General features: G+C 38.9%; 1 protein-coding gene across 2 annotated transcripts in view; it reads left to right on the top strand.

Moving 5' to 3' along the window:
- TRIM24 (tripartite motif containing 24) overlaps positions 1 to 22,401 on the top strand; it is a 64,300-nt gene extending 41,899 nt beyond the window's left edge. Inside the window, exons 8-19 of one of the 2 annotated variants that reach the window (XM_082493247.1) lie at positions 2,399 to 2,516; positions 6,623 to 6,786; positions 7,544 to 7,708; positions 9,279 to 9,458; positions 11,031 to 11,166; positions 12,338 to 12,410; positions 13,790 to 13,958; positions 14,526 to 14,839; positions 17,613 to 17,745; positions 19,064 to 19,138; positions 20,427 to 20,576; positions 21,653 to 22,401. In XM_082493247.1, the coding sequence (XP_082349373.1) occupies positions 2,399 to 2,516; positions 6,623 to 6,786; positions 7,544 to 7,708; positions 9,279 to 9,458; positions 11,031 to 11,166; positions 12,338 to 12,410; positions 13,790 to 13,958; positions 14,526 to 14,839; positions 17,613 to 17,745; positions 19,064 to 19,138; positions 20,427 to 20,576; positions 21,653 to 21,862 (1,887 nt within the window). In that variant the 3' untranslated portion in view covers positions 21,863 to 22,401. Of the gene's footprint in view, positions 1 to 2,398; positions 2,517 to 6,622; positions 6,889 to 7,543; positions 7,709 to 9,278; positions 9,459 to 11,030; positions 11,167 to 12,337; positions 12,411 to 13,789; positions 13,959 to 14,525; positions 14,840 to 17,612; positions 17,746 to 19,063; positions 19,139 to 20,426; positions 20,577 to 21,652 lie in introns of both variants that reach the window. The other variant, XM_082493246.1, reaches the window with a different exon arrangement.
- Positions 22,402 to 22,749: the final 348 nt, after the last annotated feature.

Here is a 22,749-nt window from a genome sequence, read left to right as displayed (position 1 = left end):
TTTTCCCTTAAACATAAATGCAGAATGTTCCTAATAGTTCAGCTCTCTGGTCGTGATTCTCTCCTGTTGCAATACCATACAATTGTTGTAGATCTGCAGAAGTAGGGACAACTCCTCTTCTCTGGAGTGAAAACCACGAAGCCATGAAACAGTGGGAAAATGACACGTGTCCTACATAATTGAGGTTCTTTTCAGTACTTGTTACAGCTTCCGAGTTCGGAGAAAGGTGGGACTTACGTATCGTAGAGTCTGTTATTCAACTTTTTAATGTAAAAATTAAGGTATTGCTTTGTTTTATCAGACTCATCTTCTAGTAAAAGACTTAAAAAAATTGATAAAAATGAAGCTGAAACAAACAAAAAGCTGACCGTGATTTGTCCAGAGGTTACTAGATTGTACTAGCCTGATGACAGAAATCTGTGACGATGTTGAGGAAAGATGCTGGATCCTTTTTTTCCAATTCCTGTAACCGGATCATAACGTTTTTTCTTTATTTTCCCATTGTTTACTTGAGAACATACTGGAGGTTTTGTGGAATTTTATTTTTTGGTTGGTTGGGTTTGGGTTTGTTGGGGTTTTTTGTGGTGTTTTTTCCTTGTTTTTTGATACCCATTAAAATGATGCAGGCCATAGCAGGTAGTGGAATATTACTTGGTTTTATCAACTTACTTTAAGTAGTTAATTTCATTTGGCCTGCCTTATACTGCCTCAGCAAGTCATATTTTTTAATTGAATAGAGAAAAAGGGCATCAAAATGAGTCATGTTGTTTATAATTCCTTAGTGTTGCCACAAAGACTTCTGCTATATAAGAAAACAAGTTATGTTGCAGGCATCTTAATCTTATAAACATGCAGTCGAAGAAAAAGACCATCTACCCCATAAAACCTTGTCAAATGAGAAATATTTTTCAGGAGAACAGATGAGTTTTAGGCTCCTGAATTTTTGCTGACAGTTGGTGGCGTTTGCGAGTTGAGAAGCTAACGTGTCTGTGGACATCTGGAAAATCGGTTTCTGAACAGTGATGCGTAGAGGAGCACTTGAGACTTCTGCACTGTCATATCCAACCACTTGAAACTGGGAGGAATGCCCAGCAGACTGAAATGCAGAGTTACAGCTAGGAGGGCGATGTCTGTACTTCGGGGAAACAGCACCCTAAACAGTTTGCAGGAAGACATCAGTTTCCCAGCCTAGTCCTCCAGCACAAGCAAAACGCTGGTAGCGACGTCTCTTACCGGCAGGAGGGTAACTAGTCTAGTCATGAGTTTATCTACAATATACACGTGTGCCCAACAGGAGGAACATATGGAGCAAACTGTGATAAGAACTGTGTGCAACCAGTATTGGTGACAGGACAAAAGACTAAAATTGCTATAGTGCAGTATACTTGATTCTGGTGGTGTACACAGATACCCTGGGAAATCTGTATTCAAAATAGCAGTGGATTTAAAAATGTCCATGGTCATTTAAAAAAAACCTAAGTCTTGCTAAATGTTTTTTGTATCATCTGGTCTAAAACTGACCTGCCTAAAATTGAAGGAAAAAAACTCATAAACTGGAAGGTCTTATAAAATTCCTATGTAAAAATTAACTAGTATAATTTTAAACAGGTAATATGATTTTGCCAAGTATGTTTCTTGAACTTTTCCAGGAAATAATCAAGAAGAATAAGTGTTGAACTCTTAAGTTTTTCTTTATCTGCTGTGTGTTATTCTAAAATTAGTGCCTTGTTAGTTATTTCTGGTGAAATAACTGCAAGAAAATATTTTCTTCTAGGAACTAGATAAATACTGAGCATTTGAAAGAGTATTCTGATTGTGTAACGTAATCATAGTCCAGTCTTTTGGAACCAAGGCATCGAAAAAGTCTGAAAATATCTGTGAATCTGAGAGTTTTCAAAGACAAAGTTTATAAAGTCTGTTCTTTGGCTCTCTGAAGAAAACTTAAATTTATTACAAAGGAAAATTCCCTGTGATACTTGTTGCCAAAAGGGTGGGGTATTTTTTTCTTTGAAAGGAAGGTTTGGGGGAGGGAAATCCAATAATGGTTATGTGAATCTGTACTTCACTTGCAAGTTCAAGTCATTGAATGGAATGACCAAGTTTGTGGAAGGAGATATATTTCTACAGGGGAGAAGAATTAATTTTCTTTAGGCTGTAGTTGATTGCTTTTTAAAACTGCTTCAGGATTAAGGGAAAGATGTTAAGAATACCTCTTATTTGTAGCTTGGACAAATTTTTCCATCTTTGATCTCAATTCTCTAGGGACTTATTCAGGGTTTCTTTTGCTGTTGTTTTTGTTTGGGGTTTTTTTGGTGGGTTTGTTAAAGACTTTGTATGCTGTTTGGATACATGGCTCTGGCCCCAGAGAAGAAAGAATCTTGTTTTTTTCCTATTCTAGATTACGTATCGACTACGGTATCTTCTCCGAGCCAGGTGTGATGCTTCACCAGTGACTAACAATACCATCCAGTTTCACTGTGATCCTAGCTTCTGGGCTCAAAATATTTTCAATCTAGGTATGGTAAAGTTTTACTAGCCCTTTGGTATCTATGATCTTGTTTGGAAAGTAGCTTTCTTTTTGTGAAGATAAATAGCCTCCACACTATTCATTTCTTGTTTACTTTGTTAGATTTATTTCCTTACCTGTAGAAGTCATTTGAAGTGTGTTGCATGGGAAAAAGTATTAATGAACTTACCTTGCTTGAATGGTACGTGTGATGGTGAAAATAGCAGCTTTCAGTTTCCTGGGCAATACACATGCCTTCTGGCTTCTGAAATGAGGAACACAATCTGTAACCCTACTTCACATCCTAAGAAAGGATTCCAGAAGTCAGTCTCATTCTGCATCTTCCAGTCCTTTCTTCTACTTCAATCCCATCTTCCCAAGCTGAAACCCATAGCAGCAGCATAATATATTCAAGAACCCCCATTTGCAATAAGCCTTGGAGAAATGAGATGAAGAGAAGAGGAGAATGCCAAAGAAAAACAGAACAGAGAGGAGAACAGGGAGGAGAACACTACTTTTTGACAGTTGTCTGGCTTTTACATTGTCTTTCCTGAAGTTGTGGGGTAGAATTCAGGAGAAAGCATGTTTTTAACAGAGTTGCAAAGGTACCACTTCTTCATTATCCTAATAGATTTTGATCTAGTCTCCAAATTGGTGTTTATGGTTTTTCTTACAGCTATAAGTTGCTAGGGTTTTATGATACCAGTGAATCCCAGAACCTGGAAGCTTTGCAGGTAGCCTGCTTGTGTGATTGCCTGAAAGTCCAAGTTTAATAGAGATATGCATCCTGGGGGCTCATTAGCTTAGGAGCAGGAATTAAAGTTTACAGGTCTTTTTAGGATTTTGAACTCCTGTCGTGTTTCCTTTCTCTCTCCACTGTTAGCTTGATGGGCACTTTTGTTTTTCTGTCACGTGCAGAATGCTTTGCAAAATGCCTGTGGGACGTTTTCTGCCTTTCATCAGAAAATGCCGTCAGCTCTACAAATGTACGGAGAGGTGCAAATGTATGTTTCTTTACAACAGCAGAGAAAGAAAGTGTTATGGCAGTGAAGTTATGGTGAACAAGCTCCTTCCCCACACACCAGGATGTTGGATCATAGCAGGGAAAATCTCCAAGTTCCTTGTTTGTAAATAATTTTCTTTGGGAAAGGAATCGAAAGTGAATCTCTTCTTTCCAGAAACAAAATGTCAAACTGTGTGGTGATAACTGTGAACTGCTGCTAAACTGAGATGCTTGTCAAAAGGGGGCTTTTTCTTGTGTTTGGTTTTGGGGCTCTTTTTCCTTATTTGTTTATTTAATAAGCTGCTGAAATATGTTCCCTTAAATTCTGAAAAGTGCTACAACAGAAATGGCACCTGTATAGATCAGCATAGGAGTTCTTCTAACAGTTTATCTATTTAGACGATAGACAAAACTAGATCATATTTATCTATCTGGTTTTAGAAATCACAACCTTTAGACTGTTATGTTTATGATCAGGCATGTTAAATTTCTGTAGATAAGCCAAATTTAAGAACCACTGAAGGAAAAATAAACTAAAATCTGAGTAAAGAAGCAAGTTGCTTTGGGAATAGCTTGAATTCTAGTCAGGTTGCACGTTGCTGGCAGTGTGATAGCATCTGTACACTAATAGAATATCTCTCTTATGGATTTCAGAATGTATTTAAGAAAAAAAACCCTACAACATTTAAAGTGTTTTAATAGAGTCATAGAATCATGGAAGGGTTTAGGTTGGAAGGGACCTAAAAGGTCATCTGGTTCCACTAGACCAGGTTGCTCAAAGCCCCATCCAGCCTGGCCTTGAACACCTCCAGGGATGGGGCATCCACAGCTTCTCTGGGCAACCTGTTCCAGTGCCTCACCACGCTCAGAATGAATTTTTTTTTTCCTAATATCTATTCTAAATATACCCTCTTCCAGTTTGAAGCCATTACTCCTTGTCCTATCACTACATGCCCTTGTAAAAAGTCCCTCCGCAGCTTTCCTGTAGGCGCCCTTCGGATAATGGAAGGCTGCAATAAGGTCTCCCTGGAGCCTTCTCCAGGCTGAACAACCCCAACTCTCTCAGCCTGTTGTCATAGCAGAGGTGCACCAGCCCTCTGATCATCTTTGTGGCCCTCCTCTGGCCCCACTCCAACAGGTCCATGTCCTTGTGTTGAGGGCCCCAGAGCTGGACTCAGTACTCCAGGTGGGGTCTCACAAGGGTGAAGTAGAGGGGCAGAATCACCTCCCTCGACCTGCTGGCCACGTTCCTTTTGATGCAGCCCAGGATGCAGTTGGCCTTCCGCGCTGTGAGTGCGCGTTGCTGGCTCATGTTGAGTTTCTTATCCACCAACATCCCCAAGTCCTACTCCTCAGGGCTGCTCTCAATCCGTTCTCCACCCAGCCTGTATTTGTGCTTGGGATTGCCCCAGCCCATGTGCAGGACCTTGCACTTGGCCTTGTTGAACTTCATGAGGTTTGCATGGGCCCACCTCTCCAGCCTGTCCAGGTCCCTCTGGATGGCATCCCTCCCCTCCCCAATTCCAAAAATTGTATGATAAACCATGGTTTTCTAGAATAATGGAAGGAAATCCTTCTCTGTAGTACTTTTGGGTAAGTAGCTATACCACAGATACTAAGTCTGGAAAGACTTTTGAAGATGTAATTACACTTGGAGAGAACAAAATAAAAGTGTGATATGGATTTGACCATTGATTGTAGTACAGCCAATACCATTCTTTGTCAAGGTAATTCCTTTTTTTTTAGAGAAAGAATACAAAACGTCTATTTTGACTGTAGTGAAATATTTCATACAGCCGTACGTGGGAAACAGTATTATTCATTTGCATTTTTCTCTGCCCACTTTATGGGAAACACTGACTAGACCTGTTGAGGGCTGCTTAAAGGGTATTAGGCAATAGGTTGGTAGTTTTTTTCCATTTTGTTTAGCATATTTAATATTTTTCTTATTGACTGATGTGTTAGGGTCATAATTAAAATGTATGCAACACCAAAATAACCAAGTGTCAATACGAAAATAGTATTGTTGATGTTAGCTTTCTGCCCTGCTCTGGACTACAGTATGTTGGCAGGCCTAGACTCCCTCTGTGCCTACGTCTAGATAGGGGACTAGAATGATGCTACTTGCATAGCTTCTCAGCTCTTGGGATGAAGGTTTCCTCCTCCTTCAGATAATCTACCGCCAAATGAGCCAGGCTAGACTGCATGGGATCCACAAAGACTGCCATCAGGAGAGAAGTGGCAGAGGGTGATTTCAAGTTCCGCTGTAACAGGGATTGTCAAACTGTCATGAGGTGAACTCTCCTGGGAAGTAGCCCTAAATCTCTGGGAGAGAAGGGAGCGTGAGGTGTCTTTCTCCCACTTGTATTGAAAAGCTGTTGTGCAACCTTCCACAGATCATTGGAATTTTTTAACTCTTGGTCTTGGATCCTAACTTTCCCTATTTCACTGTTTTAAACAAAGAAAGTATCTTTGTCTTTTCCCGTACGAACAGTGTGCTATTCTCTTGAATCAAATCAAACTGTTCTAGTTGGACTTCATGTTTCTTGGCTGAGGTAGCCAGAATTTTACATGAGAGTTTCATGTAATCATTTATCTCTAAAAGTTACCTGTCTAGTCAAATTTCCTTCTAAGTCAGTGAAGAGAGAGAAAGCATCTCCTGCAGGTGCCCATCACATCCTAGAATTGGTGGTGTATGGCAACTGAGACTATCATTTGAGTATTCCATGATGTTGACGCAGAGGCCGGAAAGGATCGCAATACCTTTAAATTTTATGACACAGTTCAGTCTTTGATTCAATCTTTTGATTGGATCAGGATACTCTTTCCCATTGAAACTTAGTTCCCTTGCTCTTCTGGGGAGGCCAGGACACCTTCCTAGGACAATCCACTGTATAGAGGAGGCTGCAGCACAAGACAGTTTGCTATCAAATGCAACCTTTTTTTTTTTTTTTTCAGGGAAACAAACAAAATAAATGAGAGTCCTCTGTCTCATGTTTATCCATTCTAATGAACGAAGAACACATGGTATAAGCAGAACTAATTGTGGAAAAAAAGCATTTCTGCTAACTGCAACGTTTTGCTCTTCATTTTATTTACTTTGTTTAAACTAGGTTCTTTGGTAATTGAAGATAAAGAAACCCCACCACATATGCCCAAGAGCCCTGTGATGGAAACAAACTTACAGCCACCAGGCAGCTTACCTTCAAACCAGCTGTCTAAGTTCCCAACGCAGATAAGCTTAGCCCAGCTCCGACTCCAGCACATGCAGCAACAGGTCATGGCTCAGAGACAGCAAGCTCAACGCAGGGCAGGTCCAGTAGGTTTACCAAATCCAAGAATGCCAGGAGCCATGCAGCAACCTCCTGCTTCTCATCAGGTAAGTTACGACTACTTCCAGAGAAGACTCTCTTTTTCCCCATGGCACTGAAGGAGAAAGTAAAGAAAGATAAGAAAAAAAAAAAGAAATTAAGTCTAGATTCATAACTTCAGATAGCTTCATCCTTAGCACGTGGCTATGTAAATGGGTTAGAGCACGTTTTCTTTACTGAGAATTGAATGGGCATTTTAAACTTGTCTGGTAAAATGCATGGTAGCACTCAGCCTATTTTTATTCGTTAAAAAAATATCATACGGTATCCAACCATATATAGCGCTGAGCTACATATTTTGTATTTTTGTCAAATTATTAAGAAGTGAATCTGTCATTACTTTTTTTCCGCAGGGCTATTTTGCACAAAATTCTGTGACTCTCCCATATAACTTTCAAAGTTGGAAATACTCTCATTGGCTCTTGTGACGTATCTGCATTTATTGTATGAGAATGACTCAAACCTAACTACTAGGTTTTGTTTTTAACATTGAAAATCAATGTGTTCTGGGATCAATCAGATAAATGGTGGGGTAGTGTTTGTTTGCATCTAATTTGTTAACGAGTTTCGGAAGTTTAAAAGGGCCACTTGGTAAACATTTCTGGAACATTGAATAGATATCAGCTAACTTGCAGAATTGTTTGTTTGTCTGTTTTCATGCAGGCACCTCCGCGCTTGATTCATTTTCAGAATCATAGCCCCAAGTCCAATGGCTCAGCTCTCCCTGCGCAACAGATGAGATTTCCCCAACATCAGAACCTACCAAGGCAAGCAATAAAGCCCAACCCATTGCAAATGGCATTCTTGGCACAGCAAGCTATAAAACAGGTAGAGTTTCTTTCCCTTTTCACTCACCATGTAGAAAGAAAACATCAAATGTGCTTTCTATCATCTTACTTTTATATTATGATTCTAGAGCGCTTTTCAGTTAGAACAGAGACTGCCTTTTTCTTTGTGACAAGATACCCACAGTTTTCTTAATGAGATAACTGTCAAGTTTCTTTCATTTTGGCAGTTCTAAGCAGCTGAAACTTTGCGGAAGTGAGCCACTGTATGTGCTATGTAGGTGTTTCAGTCTCTTGTTGGCTATTACTGTGATTTCTGGCCGCTTATGCAAAACTTAACATGGCCACGGTGTGCACATTACAATCAGTGAATAGACAAAATAGAAAATCCCACTATTTACCTTGATATTAGTGACTTCCCTAGGAACCAGGTAAAAGCCTTGACTAAAAAGCTTTGGCTGCCACCATTCTCCAGAATATGCCAAATCTGAACTTTTACACATGAGGAGAGAAAAGAAAGTCCACAATTGTGGGACCTCTGCTGAGTAAGACTGATCAATACCCAGCTAATCAGCAGTTGAACTGGGGGAGAAGCAGACACATCATATGTTTTCTGGATGTTCAGGAAGGCAAATCTTTATTAAAAAGCATATTAACACATGAGTTGTTAGGTACGTGAAAGGAAAGAGAAAATCATGTCACTAGAAGTAAGCAGGGAAGAAGCAAATTAATCTGATCTGATTGCCAAGCGGAGCAATACTGGTGATGTTTGCAATACTTATGATGTCAGAAAACTAATTCAAACTAAATTAAAGAAAGCTGTACAGTATCTAAGAGAACCTCTGGTAACAAAAACTAAGTCAGCTCTGTGCCTCTGAAAAGAAGATTGGCCTATCTGCAAGCCTTTCTTTCAAGTATTTTCATTATCTGGTAATGTCTTTCTGAAACTGGAAACCAGTAAATAGAATGACTGACTAAAAAGGAATTGAGCAGAGTCAGATTTTGCCTACGGTTGCCATGAAATTCCATTAAAGTCATTGAAAACTGCATATGTCTAAATGAGAAAGAAATTTAGTCTGACTTGACCGTGCACTTAATATTAGGGTGTTAAACGTATATGTGGGTGGAGATCCAGTCAGCATTTCAAATTCGTAATCACTTTAAGTTGTTAAGGGAAGCACAACATCAAATACTTGATGGTGTCCAAGTGACACTACAGCTATTTACTTAATAAAGCACTGGAACAGTTGTGCATTCAGCCTATGATCTGTAATGCTTTTATTTCACTAAAACTGTTACATTTCTCCCACAACACTGTCAGTGCAGCATGAAATATTAATAGATACTTAACATCGAGATATAGCTTTGAATTTAAGAATTTACATTCATTTCTTCTATTCATAGTTTTCAACTACTTGTCATCTTCCCTTGTCTTGTAAGATTGGTTCTTGAAATTAGATAACTTCAGAGTAAATCAGAATTTTATGTTTAAATTCAACTTCCTGAACTAAGCTGCTTGTTTAACTGCTGAGTTAGAACCAGTATATGCAGTAGATGCAATCTGTTGAAAAAAAAATAATGCTGAATTGTGGATTATCATCTTTTCTTTTTAGTGGCAGATCGGTAGTGGACAAACTTCAACTGCCCTTTCAACTGCAAGTAGCACAACGTCTACTCCATCCAGCCCCACGGTCACTAGTGCTGTAGGATGTGATGGGAAGACATATGGTCCCCCTGTGATAGATTTGAGTTCTCCAGTGGGTAGCTCCTACAATCTACCATCTCTTCCTGATGTAAGTGTAACATAAGAGCACTGTTTTATGGATTCTATTTTGAAGTAAATCTTAATGTTTGTGAGAGGTGGTAACCTTTTAGACTGAAATTCTTGCTCTGTTTGTCAAAATGAGACAGTTCCAGAAAACAACAATGCAAGATTTCCTACATTTTGCTGGCAATATTCAGAACTGTTCTGGCAGATAACTTTTAAGACAACTAAGAAAAATAACATTGTAGCTTGTAATTGTAATTGACTTGTTAATTTCCATGCTGCGTGTTTTTCCCCTGTCCCCCCATAATGATACTTACAAAAATGAATTAGCTTTCATTTACCAGTGTCCATAGATAGCACTGGTTTACTGATGGTATTTCTGGTAAATTTTTAACATTTTTTAAATACATTTTTAACTTATTGAAAGGGGCTATCTTAGGTAGGTATTAATGGTTGGTATACTGGATATATTCCTTATATCTTTTCCTTTAGGTACTTCTTTTCTTCATGTATTCTCTAACATGCCTGTGAGCTGGTGATAGAAGGAGCATCATAAGATCATCTTTTCTTAAGCTTCTAAACTTCTCTTTCACAGTTTCTTCTTATTAGTACATGTTTGTCGTAGGTCCACATTAGAGCTGTTGAGTTTTAGGCGGTTGACATTATTCTTTCAATTAACTGCTGAGCCTATTTTTGTGGTCTAAGGTTTGTAGATATCTAAAATGTCATGGGTTTCTAGTCATAACTGGCTGTTACTCCGTTTCTCCCACCTGTCTTTTCTCACCAATAAACTCTCAGATAAAAGTGTTCTATTTTTTAAATAGAGTACGTAGAGCACAGAATCACAGTACCTGTCAGACTTAAAAGGTGAACTACACAACACGACCATAATACTATGAGTCTGTGAGACATTTTAGCATACTGATTTTTGTGCAGAGTATTATGAACTCTTCCATTTGTATGCGGTTAAGTTTATGCTATTAAGATACATGGCCCAAATCACTGTAAATATGCTAAAGAGGCTTCTGCATCCACTTTGGATAAGTCTATCTTACAAATAGAAATTTCAGTGGTCAATGCAGTTGATACCAGTGGATTTGTGAGGTGTCTGAATAATTGAGGAAACTGATACCAAAGTGACCTATTTTCTTATCAAACAGGATCTTATGTATGGCAAACCCCCTAATATTTAGAAAGGTCATTTTAGAGTACATAATGTGAGCATGTCAAAAGAAGAGGTGCAGATAAAAATTCATCTCTTGCTTCAATGTGTGAAAACTACCTGTCTGATGTAAGCCTTCTCTGTAGCTGACGGAGAAAAATTGGCACTTACAGAATCATCTGATCTTAAAACGAAGCACTCTCTAGATTTGGACATTTCTTTTCTTTTTAGAGAAAGCAAGGTGACCTGTTTTAAAGTAACCGCCTCACTTTTTGGATGACTAAAGTTAGGTGAAGTGCATTTTGGTCTTCACCGTCAAAATAACAGTATGGCAGAGGCGTGATATGTTTTTTGGGGGGGGGGGGGGGGGATTGTTGTGCGTTCTTTTTCCCCCTCCAGACACTAACTGTTTCCCCTCTCTTCCTCACCTTTTAGATTGATTGTTCGGGAAACATTACACTGGATAATGTTGTAAGGAAGGATGGCACTGCAGAACAGAATCAGCCAAAACCCCCTTCGAACAGAACTGTGCAGTCACCAAATTCATCAGTACCGTCGCCAGGCCTCTCAGGTAATTGGAACATGGTGCAATTTTCTGTTTAAGCGGTCTAGTGGAAAAATCTAATGTGGGGATGTTAACGCTGACATCAGAATTAGGTACTTCTATTTTATATCAAAGACGAGAAATATGAAAATGAAGGCACAGCTGTAGAAACTGTAGTAGGAGATAAAGTTGAGACAATATTTTAGCATTGTGAACAAAAATAAGTGGCCAGATCTTAAAAACATGGAAGGAAATACATACAGATTTTAGCAAATTGTGTAGAAATCCATAGAAAAATGGCACTCTTAGGGGTACACCAAATTAAAACCTCGAAGCTGTGGTAAGAGACAAGTATTTGATAGGATGTAACAGGAGATACAAGATAGGATGTAACAGGAGACAGTGGCTACGAATGGTGCTGTGGCAAGTTCAATTTGGATATTAGAAAATCTTTTTCACTGGGAGGGTTGTGCAGCGCTGACATAGGTTGACCAGAGAAGTTATTGTTATGGGTAGCTAAATGTGATACACTTGAAGGACCCAGGGGATTCCTGTCGCCGTGCCTGGTGGCAATCAGCAGCTGCTCCTTACTCCCATTTCCCAGTCTGGCCTGTAGTGAGGCTGTGTGAGTATGAATTCCCAATAAGCACCCGTGCAACATTTCCACACTCACATGGTGTTCAGACACTTGGGCAGATTAGCTGAGACAGGTGGATAATGCCTTCACAGGCGGCACAAACAGCCCACTCTGGTTTCTCGGGGCCAACGCTCAGCAAAAATAACCTTCACGAGGCTTTTGGCTGTCTGGTCCCCAGACCTTTGGTCTCTTTTGTATCTGGGCCCCAGAACTCTTCCTACTCGCCAGCTTGTCTGACTTAAAGTTTCCTAGGAGATCTCCTGAGACACCTGCCAAAATTTAATAAAGTAAGACAAAATAACCTGTGGTGATCAGGTGGAGGGGTGAGCCAGGCACACATACTGACCCATCAGCCTGCAATGTAGGCCCCGTTTTAGTCCTCTCCTTCCCTCTATTATCCCATGCTTCTCATCCTCTCATGAATTTATGTTAAATGAGATATGGGTTAAATAAATGACGCTGCGGGAGAATTTTTCCCCTAAACCTGTGTACTTCTCTGAGTCACATCTCAAGACTTGGCACAGACCTGGGTTTTGTTCTAATCTGATCCTTCTACCCTAGGAGCACTCAATGTGACAAATATACACCCTCCAATCCGTTCACCCAGTGCCTCCAGTGTTGGGAGCAGAGAGAGGTAAGGAAAGAGTGGGAGAGAAGAAAATGTAACTTCCACCTCCATAGAACATGCCTCAGTCTCTTCCCTCATTAATGCATGTAGAAGTCAATTTGTCTCACCTTCTCCGTTAATAGGCCAGGCCTGGTGGCTGTTATAGCACTCTTTGCATTCTAAAAGTAGTAATTTCATTTGTAATGTATTAATAGCACATCTAAAAACATATTAACTCCCGAAATGATGGCTAGGTTGGCATTACTAAAAGAATGCCAATTCTAAATTAGGTTTTAAATTCAGAAAAATCAGCTAAAGGGAAAAGTTGCATATTGAAAGTCCTCGTGGAACTATAAATGACTTCAGATTTAAGGAACTGATGTTACAAAGAGGGTTATTAAGAATTTTCTGCCATAATACAGTTAGTTAAGTGAGCACTAGATATCTACTGAGAGTCTACACAAATGTTTTTATCCCTTAGTGATGGCATATTAATGAACAAATAGATTTACACAATGTTGTTTGAAGAGTGCAGATCCATTAATGTGTTCCAATAAATTAGAGCATACATCTGACATGAGATTAATTTTTCATGCAGAGAAAAATCAGATGACATTCATCCTACTTGAATTGGAAATGCAGATACTTTTTAATATAGAATACCTTTTGCTCTGTTCCATTTACACAGTAAATTCTGTGAAGGACTCTTATGAACTGTTTAAATGTTTGTCTGAAGAGTGTTTTACTTGCATTTAAAAAAGAAGTTATTTGATCTGCTGCTGCTTGAATTAATTTTGTTAGATTTACAATTCTTCATTATTAGTATTAAAAAAAAAGCTGATATTTTTGAGTTTGGTTGTCTATTTTCATCCTGTTATGACTAAACACACAAAGAAAGACAGATCTATTTCTAAAAGAAGGGCCCCGGTTTTGGTAGAGCTGCAAGGCTGTAAGAAACTCTTCCAACATAATGTAAATATGTGTTTTATTTGGCTTATTCACTGTGTGGTTTACAATGATCAGTTCAGTTCTGGAGAAGCACTGGCCTTCCCCAAAATACAGCTGCATCTCCTCCAAAGTGGGATGATGTTCAGTGGAAGCGCTTTTTTGTGTATGACCTAAAAGAAACGGAGATTATTTGCAAATCTTGCACTAATGGGAAGTCACACCATGAGTAATTCTCTAGTTCTGGAACTGCGCCATTAAAATTTTCCCTTTTTGTAATGCCTTTTCAGTATACATCAAAGGAAATAAGCTTGGATGTTGTATTCTATAGAAGTAATACTGTGGTGCTCAGGATTCAAAGAAGCAAGATGGATTAGTATCCTGAGGTCTTGGAGAGATCATCAATGTACGAAAGGTGTCCAGTTCTGACTCTTAATTTCCCCTTTTCCTTGCCTTTACAGTTCTAGCTCCTCCAGCAGGCCACCAGGAGCTGATTCTACACACAAAGTCCCGGTTGTTATGTTGGAGCCGATCAGAATTAAACAGGAGTCAAGTGCATCAAATGAGAACTTTGATTTCCCAATTGTTATAGTGAAGCAAGAAACGGATGAGGAATCCCGGCCTCGGAATGTAATATGAACAGTTATAAAGATCTCCTTTCCCTTTGGTGGGGAGGGTATTTTGTATTTATGGAGAATAAAAAAAATTACTGGTATTCTTTTGGGGACTTTTCAGGGGAAAACTGAAGAGCTGAAGATATTGGCATAAAAGGAAGAGGTGAAATTCAAAATCAGAGTAGTTCTCCTGCCAATTCAATTAATTAACTGGTGTGATCAGACTGCTTATATCCATTGAAAACCTGAGAAGGCAGGAAATAGCTTGCAAACATCAAATTTTCATGCGGCACTAGGAAGTGTTTCTAATCATAGTGCAGTAATATAGATAAATAAGGTTGCTAGACTTTGGGGGCATGAAGGATCAGTTTTATTTTTTCTTAGTGGAGCAATAAATAGCCTTTCATAGCTAATTTCTTGTGTTTAGTTGCCTGATGCTATTGTATAATGGTAATTTTTGCACGCATGTTGCAAGTTGTATGGCTGCTTGCGTATGACTTTGGTACTCTGGTCAGTTTACTTGTTGTTAGGGTCATGTAAATTCACATAAATATTATCTGGCTTCCTTTGTTTCTTCTTACAGGCCACCTTTTCAAGAAGCATACTTACTTCACTGCTGTTAGATAGCAATCATAATTCCACTTCTGATGAAGCCGTCTTAAGAACAGATGCACCGGACAGCACAGATGATCAGCCAGGGATACTGCAGGAGAACACATCCAGTGGGAAGACAGGATGGATAGGCCCCCCCCACATTGGGGAGGGCAGAAAAGAGGATGATCCCAATGAAGATTGGTGTGCAGTATGTCAAAATGGAGGGGAGCTCCTTTGCTGTGAGAAGTGTCCCAAAGTATTCCATCTTTCATGTCATGTGCCTACATTGAAGAGTTTTCCAAGGTAATTATAAGCCCTTAAATTCCATTTAAACTTGCATTAAGAGACATAAGTTTTGTATTGTGAAACCCAGTACAAGAATCATAGAACCGTCTAGGTCGGAAGGGACCTTTAAGATCATCAAGTACAACCATCAACTGGCATCACTGCCAAAACCACCGCTAAACTGTGCCTCTAAGCACCATGTCTACCCATCTTTTAAATACCTCCAGGGATGGCGAATCCAACACTTCCCTGGGCAGCCTGTTCCAATGCCCAATAACCCTTTCTGTGAAGAACTTTTTCCTAATATCCATTCTAAGCTTACCCTGGTGTAACTTGAGGCCATTTCCACTTGTCCTATTGCTTATTACTAGCGAGAAGAGGTTGACCTCCACCTCACTACAACCTCCTTTCGGGTATATGTAGAGAGCGATAAAGTCTCCCCTCAGCCTCCTTTTCTCCAGACTAAACAACCCCAGTTCCCTCAGCCGCTTCTCATAAGACTTGTCCTCCAGACCCCTCACCAGCTTCGTTGCCCTTCTCTGGACACGCTCCAGCACCTCAATGTCTTTCTTGTAATGAGGGGCCCAAAACTGAACACAGTACTCAAGGTGGGGCCTTACCAGTGCTGAATACAGGGGAACCATCACTTGCTGGCCACACTGTTCCTGATACAGGCCATGATGCTATTGGCCTTCTTGGCCACCTGGGCACACTGCTGGCTCATGTTCAACCAGCTGTCAGCCAACACCCCCAGGTCCTTCATCGCCGGGCAGCTTTCCAGCCACTCTTCCCCAAGCCTGTAATGCTGCATGGGGTTGTTGTGACCCAAGTGCTGGACCCGGCACTTGGCCTTGTTGAACTTCATACCGTTGGCCTCAGCCCATCGATGCAGCCTGTCCAGATCTCTCTGTAGAGCCATCCTACCCTCAAGCAGGTCAACACTCCCGCCTAAGAAGTTCAAAGACGAATGCTTCCTTCAAGGTTTAAAGTCTTGAATCCAGACATTTGGAATTTGCATCGAAACTCCATTTTAACTTTACAGATTTGAAGCCACAATAATAAAACTCTTCCCTTATTTGGCAATTAAGCAAGATGTCTTACATCTATGGCATCTATTATTAAAATTGGTCCACAGGATTACCAATCTGTCATAAAATGTTTTAAGGGTGACAGGAAAGATTTGCATTTCTTTAACAGTGATAACGATAATTATAAACAACTGAAAGAAAAATCTAAGCTGATATGGTATTAAATATATTATTTACTATAGTGCTAAACATGGCTAGAGTTCCTGGACTTCGGAACCGCGGTTAGCTTAATTTTCCTCCTGGCTTCAGATGTATCAGGGTTTTGTTCTCACCTTTGTGGGTTTTTTTTGCAGCTGTAACAGTCTGCTTAACAAACTTTGATGTCTTAGCATTAGTTCCTTCAAACACAGAGAATAATTCCTTTATTATTATGTCAGCGGTGTCAGTCTACTACTTTCATGATTGCTTTTTGTTCTTCCTTCAGGTGGATAGAACTATTTCCCCTATAGCTTCACAAGGTCACTGCGTCTTTTTTCTTTCGCTCCAACCCACCACAGTCTTCCTGATTCTTGGATATTTAAATGCATCATTCCTTCATCCATCATGTGTTTCCTGTTCTCTTGTATCATAAGATCTTTAGATCGTGGCCTGTATCTATTTTTGTATATCTACCACATCATTTCTGTGATGTTAGTCCAGGCACAGAGGTGACACTGTCATATAAATAACTCCATCAAGTTAAGACAGTAGAAGGTAAAACTCTCTTTGAAGGAAGATGCTAATTATTCACTACTCTATGCTACAACTAGCAGATGGTGGAAATCTTTGGATTACTATGAATAAAAACCAGTAAGATTTTTTTTTTTTTTTTAACTTGGAAAGCCTTCTGCTTTACTATCGAAATAAAGGGTACTACAGAAACTATTTCCCATTTACAAAGACCTTAAAACGTACCTTTGAGTAAATACACTCAGTTAGATCTCATAACTAGTTATTGCTGAATTCAGTCTACTATGTAAGAAGTACAATTCAGCCCTCTTGTGGTTAGCTGCAAGCATGCACGTTTCTTTGTTTGTGGAGAACTATATTAAAAACATTGACTCTTCCTAGGTTTTTCAAAACTTTGAGGTTCACTAATTGTATTAGAGGATCAGTGAAGATAGCTTGCACGTCTGGTTTTGTCATAACCTTATGCTGCCATTTAAATCCATAGGGTTTTCCTAGACTAACTGATAAAACTGGGGACATCTGAAAATTTTAGGGAGTGAAGAATTTCCAGTTTTCCAAAAAACCTTGTCGAGGGTAATCTGTATAGAGTTGTAGATCAAGCTTGTGGAGAGAATATATGGTTCTCACCATATAAAACTAACACTTTTCCTTCTGTTCAGCTTATACAATTCCTTCAGTCTCTCTGTAGTTAGGAAACAGAACTCTTAATGCTTTGGTTAAATCCTATGAGGTCAAGTGAAAAATTTCAGTGTTAGCAAAGGTAGACACCATTTGTCTGTCACGACAAACCATTTTTCTGTTACGATATCATAAATGACACCAGGGCCATTACAAAGAAAATAGAGTTCTAAGAAAATATTTTTACCATCACTCTCTGCCTTTTGTAGTGTTTAAAAAAACACCACCAACAAAACGGTGCGCAATGCAGAAAAAACCACCCCACAAATGAAGAACTTACCCAGAAATACGTGGAAAGCCTTTTGTCAATGGTGTGCTACATCACTGAGGTCAATGTGTCTGTTTGTCTTCTTTAGTGGAGAGTGGATTTGTACATTCTGTCGGGATTTGTCCAAGCCAGAAGTTGAATATGACTGTGATAAACCCGCGCACAGCTCTGAAAAAAGAAAATTGGAAGACACTGTGGGTTTATCGCCGATAGACCGTAGGGTAAGGATGAAATGAGTACTGTCGTGCTGCTGCTCGTATTCTGAAATGTATCCATATTTTAAAAAGTGGTGGTAAAAAAGGAGAATTAACTTTTTAAATAATCTCTGAGATCATAGCAGCCTTCACGTAAACATGCTGAACAACACACACTGGATGTCTGAGAAGTGGTTGTGATCTGGTGCTCTGAACTGGGACTGTGTTCTAGGAATTACCAAGTGCTGTTTCTAACAGAACTCTCGTACAAACTGACCTTGCATTGAACATCCTTTAAGAAAATTATGGCGGTGCTTTCACAATGAAGATATAGAGAGATGCAATACTGATCCTGCAGAGATTAACGCAAGGCTCTGGGAATAACTGCTGTCCTTTTGCAGCTTTGAGTGTTCTGGTGGAAAAGCTACAAAGCAAGCAGTGGGTCTCCAACTTTCGTTTTTCCCTTAAACTTCAGAGTTAAAAGTTATGCCTTTGAGCAGGCAGTTGAACTGCTTGACAGAATCTTTTGGATTCTTGGGGGGTTTGGGGAGTTTTTTGCCTTTTTTGATCTTTCTTATTTCTTTGTAGTTGTTTCATTATTATTTTAAATTTTTTTAGTAATTTTCAGCTGTATTGGATACTTTTCAGCAGTGTTTTACTTGGTTTCAGTTGGCAACTTGTGTAAATACACTGAAATTAGTATTTTATTTGAGGTCTTAGTCTACCTGTAGAACCATTATTTACATGTGCTGCTATCTAAAAGGAAAAAAGCTAGCTCTGTTTGTATTTGCCTTTAAATGTAAGTTATAAGTCCTGTAAATATTCTGATAAAGATCAGCAAGCATAAAATCACACAAAACTCTTTAGGATCTCTTTCAAGGCTCAAGATTCAGCTTAATATATTTGGGTACACAAAGAAAAGATATTCCTTCCTGCTGCTAACAAAAAGCACGGTTGGCTTTGCAGTTACAGAGCAGCTATTTCCAGATCAGGAAAAAATATTATGGCTATCTCTGAAAATTTGTAAAGCCCTAAGAGCCACACAGGCTTTTTTATATTCCATGGAATGTCTGCTGGGCTCAGCAAATGCTGTTAGTAACTGTCTGAGGTTTCATGGCATGCATTTGAGAGTTGATAATGATGTATCTGTTGCAGAGAAGGAATACTGTAGGCCACGAGTAATGATAGGTCATCTTGCTTCCAAAGACAGTTTCTGTGCTTATTTTTCTGCTTAGGGGCTGGGAGAGTACTGAGCATCTGTTTCGTATTTTCTGTAGTTTGTTATTTTAGGACAAGTCATGTAGGATTCTCTTAATTACTCGGGTATCTATTTTTCTTGACACAGAAGTGTGAAAGATTGCTGCTATACCTCTACTGTCACGAAATGAGTCTTGCTTTTCAAGATCCAGTTCCTCCCACAGTATGTACCTCACTTCTTACATTTTATGTTAGTAGCATAATTGGCATGTGTCTAATGGCATTTTTATATCCTGTTGTGATTCATTATCAAAAGTCAAGTTTTCCAGACATTGAGTGTATTAAACGTGTTTAATTTTATTAAAACTATCTGAAGGGGGGTTAAAAGTTGAAACATTGGAAAGGGATTTCCTAGTAAAATTCCCCAAGGACTAAGTTTACTTAATACTTCAAAAAGTGACACAAAAAGCAAGTTTGAACACTGTCTGCTGATTTCACAATGCCGAGTGATATCACTAAAAAAGGTAAATCAGGCTATTTTTTTTTTTTTAAAAATACCTGATTATGAGAATTAGGGTACTCCATAGTACTAATATGAAATTGAATTTCTTATTATGAGCTTGAAATTTATTAGTTTAAAGTGGTAAACAGTACCTGGGTGCATTAGAAGTCCAAGGATACACAGAAGAGTTACTAGTGTGATCAGATGAAAAGTACTTCTATGTTCTTCAAGATAATGGGAGAAGAATTCATCAATAAGTAACATGCTCCTATGCACCCCTTTTATTTAATTTGAATAAGAATTCTTCTGAAGAACATTCCACAGAGTCTAATAATAAGAAATGGCACAATAGATTAATTGATTAATCATATGCTGGTCATGTATTACTAAATTATGTTTTATAGCATTTGCCTTAAAATGTGAATCTCCTTAGGAAAAAAGTATAAAAATATTATCATTGGATTTCATATCTTATTTTCTAATTCTTTCTAAAGAAAGAATACATCTTAATCCTACAACCGCAGTTTGAGTGCCAAAATCATTGATAACTCTGAAATTTGCTACCATTTCTAAGGACATATTTCATGACCAAAATTCATTTTAAGTAACCCACGTACCATCTCCGTTTGAGTAGGTTGGCAAGTTATCATATGGTGGTCTTGAAACTTAATAGATGGCTCATTTGACTACATCCAAAAGTAATGTCCAAATCCTTTGCTCTATTGTATATAGTCAATGTAGGTGGGTTTTTTTATTTGTTTGGGGTTTTTTTTTGTTTTATTTTAAAATAGGCATTTGGGAGGAGTATGTTTTAGCCAGCAAAACTAGCATATGTCACTGTTACTCTAAAAGCTGTCTGCATGTATGTTAAAAGTACAGTCCTTGTATCTTAGAATTGTACTTTGAAGATGAGACTAAATCTTTGCCTTTTCCCTTAGAGCTAAAGGTTTATGAAACAATAAGCAATGAGCATGACCTCATTTGGTGAAAATATTTGTTCTCCATTTAGGTTCCTGATTACTACAAAATAATCAAAAAGCCTATGGACTTGTCAACCATCAAGAAAAGACTTGAAGTGACCAACTCATTCTACACAAAGCTGGAAGATTTTGTGGCCGATTTCAGACTGATTTTCCAAAACTGTGCTGAATTTAATGAGGTTAGAAAAGCAGATACTTTGTCCAGTTTTGTAGGCTTAGTTGCTTTCGGGCAAATTGCAGTGGGGGTAGAACTTGCAACACAAGAATTTGTTGCATTAGACTTATTTTGATGATGAGACTGCAGTGAAAACATAGATCGCATTTGAAACTACTGTGGTGTTAGATGACTATGCAGTGGAGATCTTTCCATACAAGGAAGGAGCTTTGTAACAAACAAGCTAGCTGAATGGCAGGACAACAGGTAAAGAATAGGACAATTGTTTATCATAGAGGTTATTGGTGGGCATTTGGTTTAAACATCGGTTTAATCTTAAATTCAGTGGGATTTTCATTCTGGGAGGTCTGTACTCACCCTTATGATTTCTAATTGTATGTTGAGTGATTGTTATTATCCCCCACTGAACATAAGGGAACATGTGGTGAAAAAGAGATGCAGGTACTGAGTGGACCACAAAATGCGAGAGAATTACGGTGGGAGTAAAGGCTCCTCTGAGTGGCCTCAATGGGGTTCTCATCCAGCCACCCTTGATACTTGGCAATACTTCCTGCCATGGTGACCTCCACTTCAGGAAACTGATCAGCCCCGGTGGCTATGAATGAGTTTAGGACTGCCTAGTCTTCCAGGTCACAGTGGTCATCTAGCCTAGTAATATTTTCACCATAATTGAAAAAGATCTGTAAGCTAGAGAAATTCTAGCATTTCAAGCAGTCGTTCCAAAAGACCTGAACACCCTGAAGGCATACGTATATATTTCACAGCATAACCCAACTTCTTTTTTAATCAGGATTTAAGAGTTTTTAGTATCTCTTTATATAGCTCTCAGAACCCAAGCAGTATGGCTTTTGCAATTGGCTTCTGTGATAATCCGTCAGAGAATTATTTGAGTGTGTTGGCCAAAAGATCTCCCCTCTTCCTCTGTTTTGCAGGCCTGTGCTCTTTGGGACCATGTGTTCCACAGGTGCCACTCTTTCTGCTGATTTATTTTTGGAGTCTGTAAGAGCACCTAAAAGGCCTAATGTGATCTAAGTATAAAGCTATTTCGTGATGCATTGATGTTGTTATTTCACCCAACAGCCTGATTCAGAAGTGGCTGATGCCGGCATGAAACTCGAAGCGTACTTTGAAGAACTTCTAAGGAACCTTTATCCTGACAGAAAGTTCCCTGTACAACCCAACTGCCAGAGTGAAAAAGATAATCCAGAACTTACTGATGACTCGGATGATGATTTTGTACAGCCCAGGAAAAAACGTCTCAAAGGAGAAGACCGTCAGTTGCTTAAATGAGCCGCATGTGTTACTCCGGAACGCTTTTTAAAAACTAAGAATATTTATCCCTATTAATTGTGAAAAGGGGAAAAATCACGACTGCTTTGACTTGTAGGTTTGTGGATATTTACTAGACTTTCTACCCCTTGTCTGAAACACAAATCTAATGGAGATGAAGGCACGTGGAGAGTTTCTCTGAAGTATCAAACTTTCATCGTACTTCTGGAGCAGCACAGAAATTGCCATTTGCGTGGGGTGACAGCTGTTTAACTTTACTTTGAGGAAGAAAAGAAGTTTGTATAGAATTGAACTTTAAAACATTACATGGGTTCAACATGTGGCTTTCTGAGTTTGAAAAAAATGTGATCTCACCAGACTTTTAATTTTACCAAAGGCATGTGGCTGGCCATAATTTGATTTCTTTGTACTGTATTTAACACAAGCCATGAAAACAGATGGTGTAATATTATTGTCCTGCAATACTGACTGGTACAATGAAAGTGTAGTTGCCCCCAAAGAAGTTATTGGTAATTTTAAAATGTAAGGGAGAGTGTATTAAAAATAACTTTAAAAAAAAAATTGTTTGAGAGTTTTTAATGGAGGAAGTAAAGGACAGAATACTTTGTGCCATTTCTCTCACCACCAACAAGAAACAATGGTATTTCTATACTGTTTTGTTTAACAGGTGTCTCGAGTTTGATGTACCTCTGTTTAATGGAGTGGATGGCAAAGTCTTGAAGGGAAAAACGTTTGCTTGCAACTATCAGTCAGTCTTTATGTGTGTTTAGAGGGGAGAAAAACAGCATCCTTTCTGTCCACAAGCTCTTGTTATTTTTCCAAATTTCTAAACATGTTGTTGTCAGAATGCAACCAGCATCGTTATTCACTTGGAAGTACACAAGTTT

Source organism: Vanellus vanellus (genome assembly GCF_965231255.1).
Source record: "Vanellus vanellus genome assembly, chromosome: 1".
NCBI lineage: Eukaryota > Metazoa > Chordata > Aves > Charadriiformes > Charadriidae > Vanellus > Vanellus vanellus.
The sequence above is the reverse complement of the archived record's forward strand: the minus strand, read 5'-3'. Positions and strand labels throughout refer to the sequence as shown.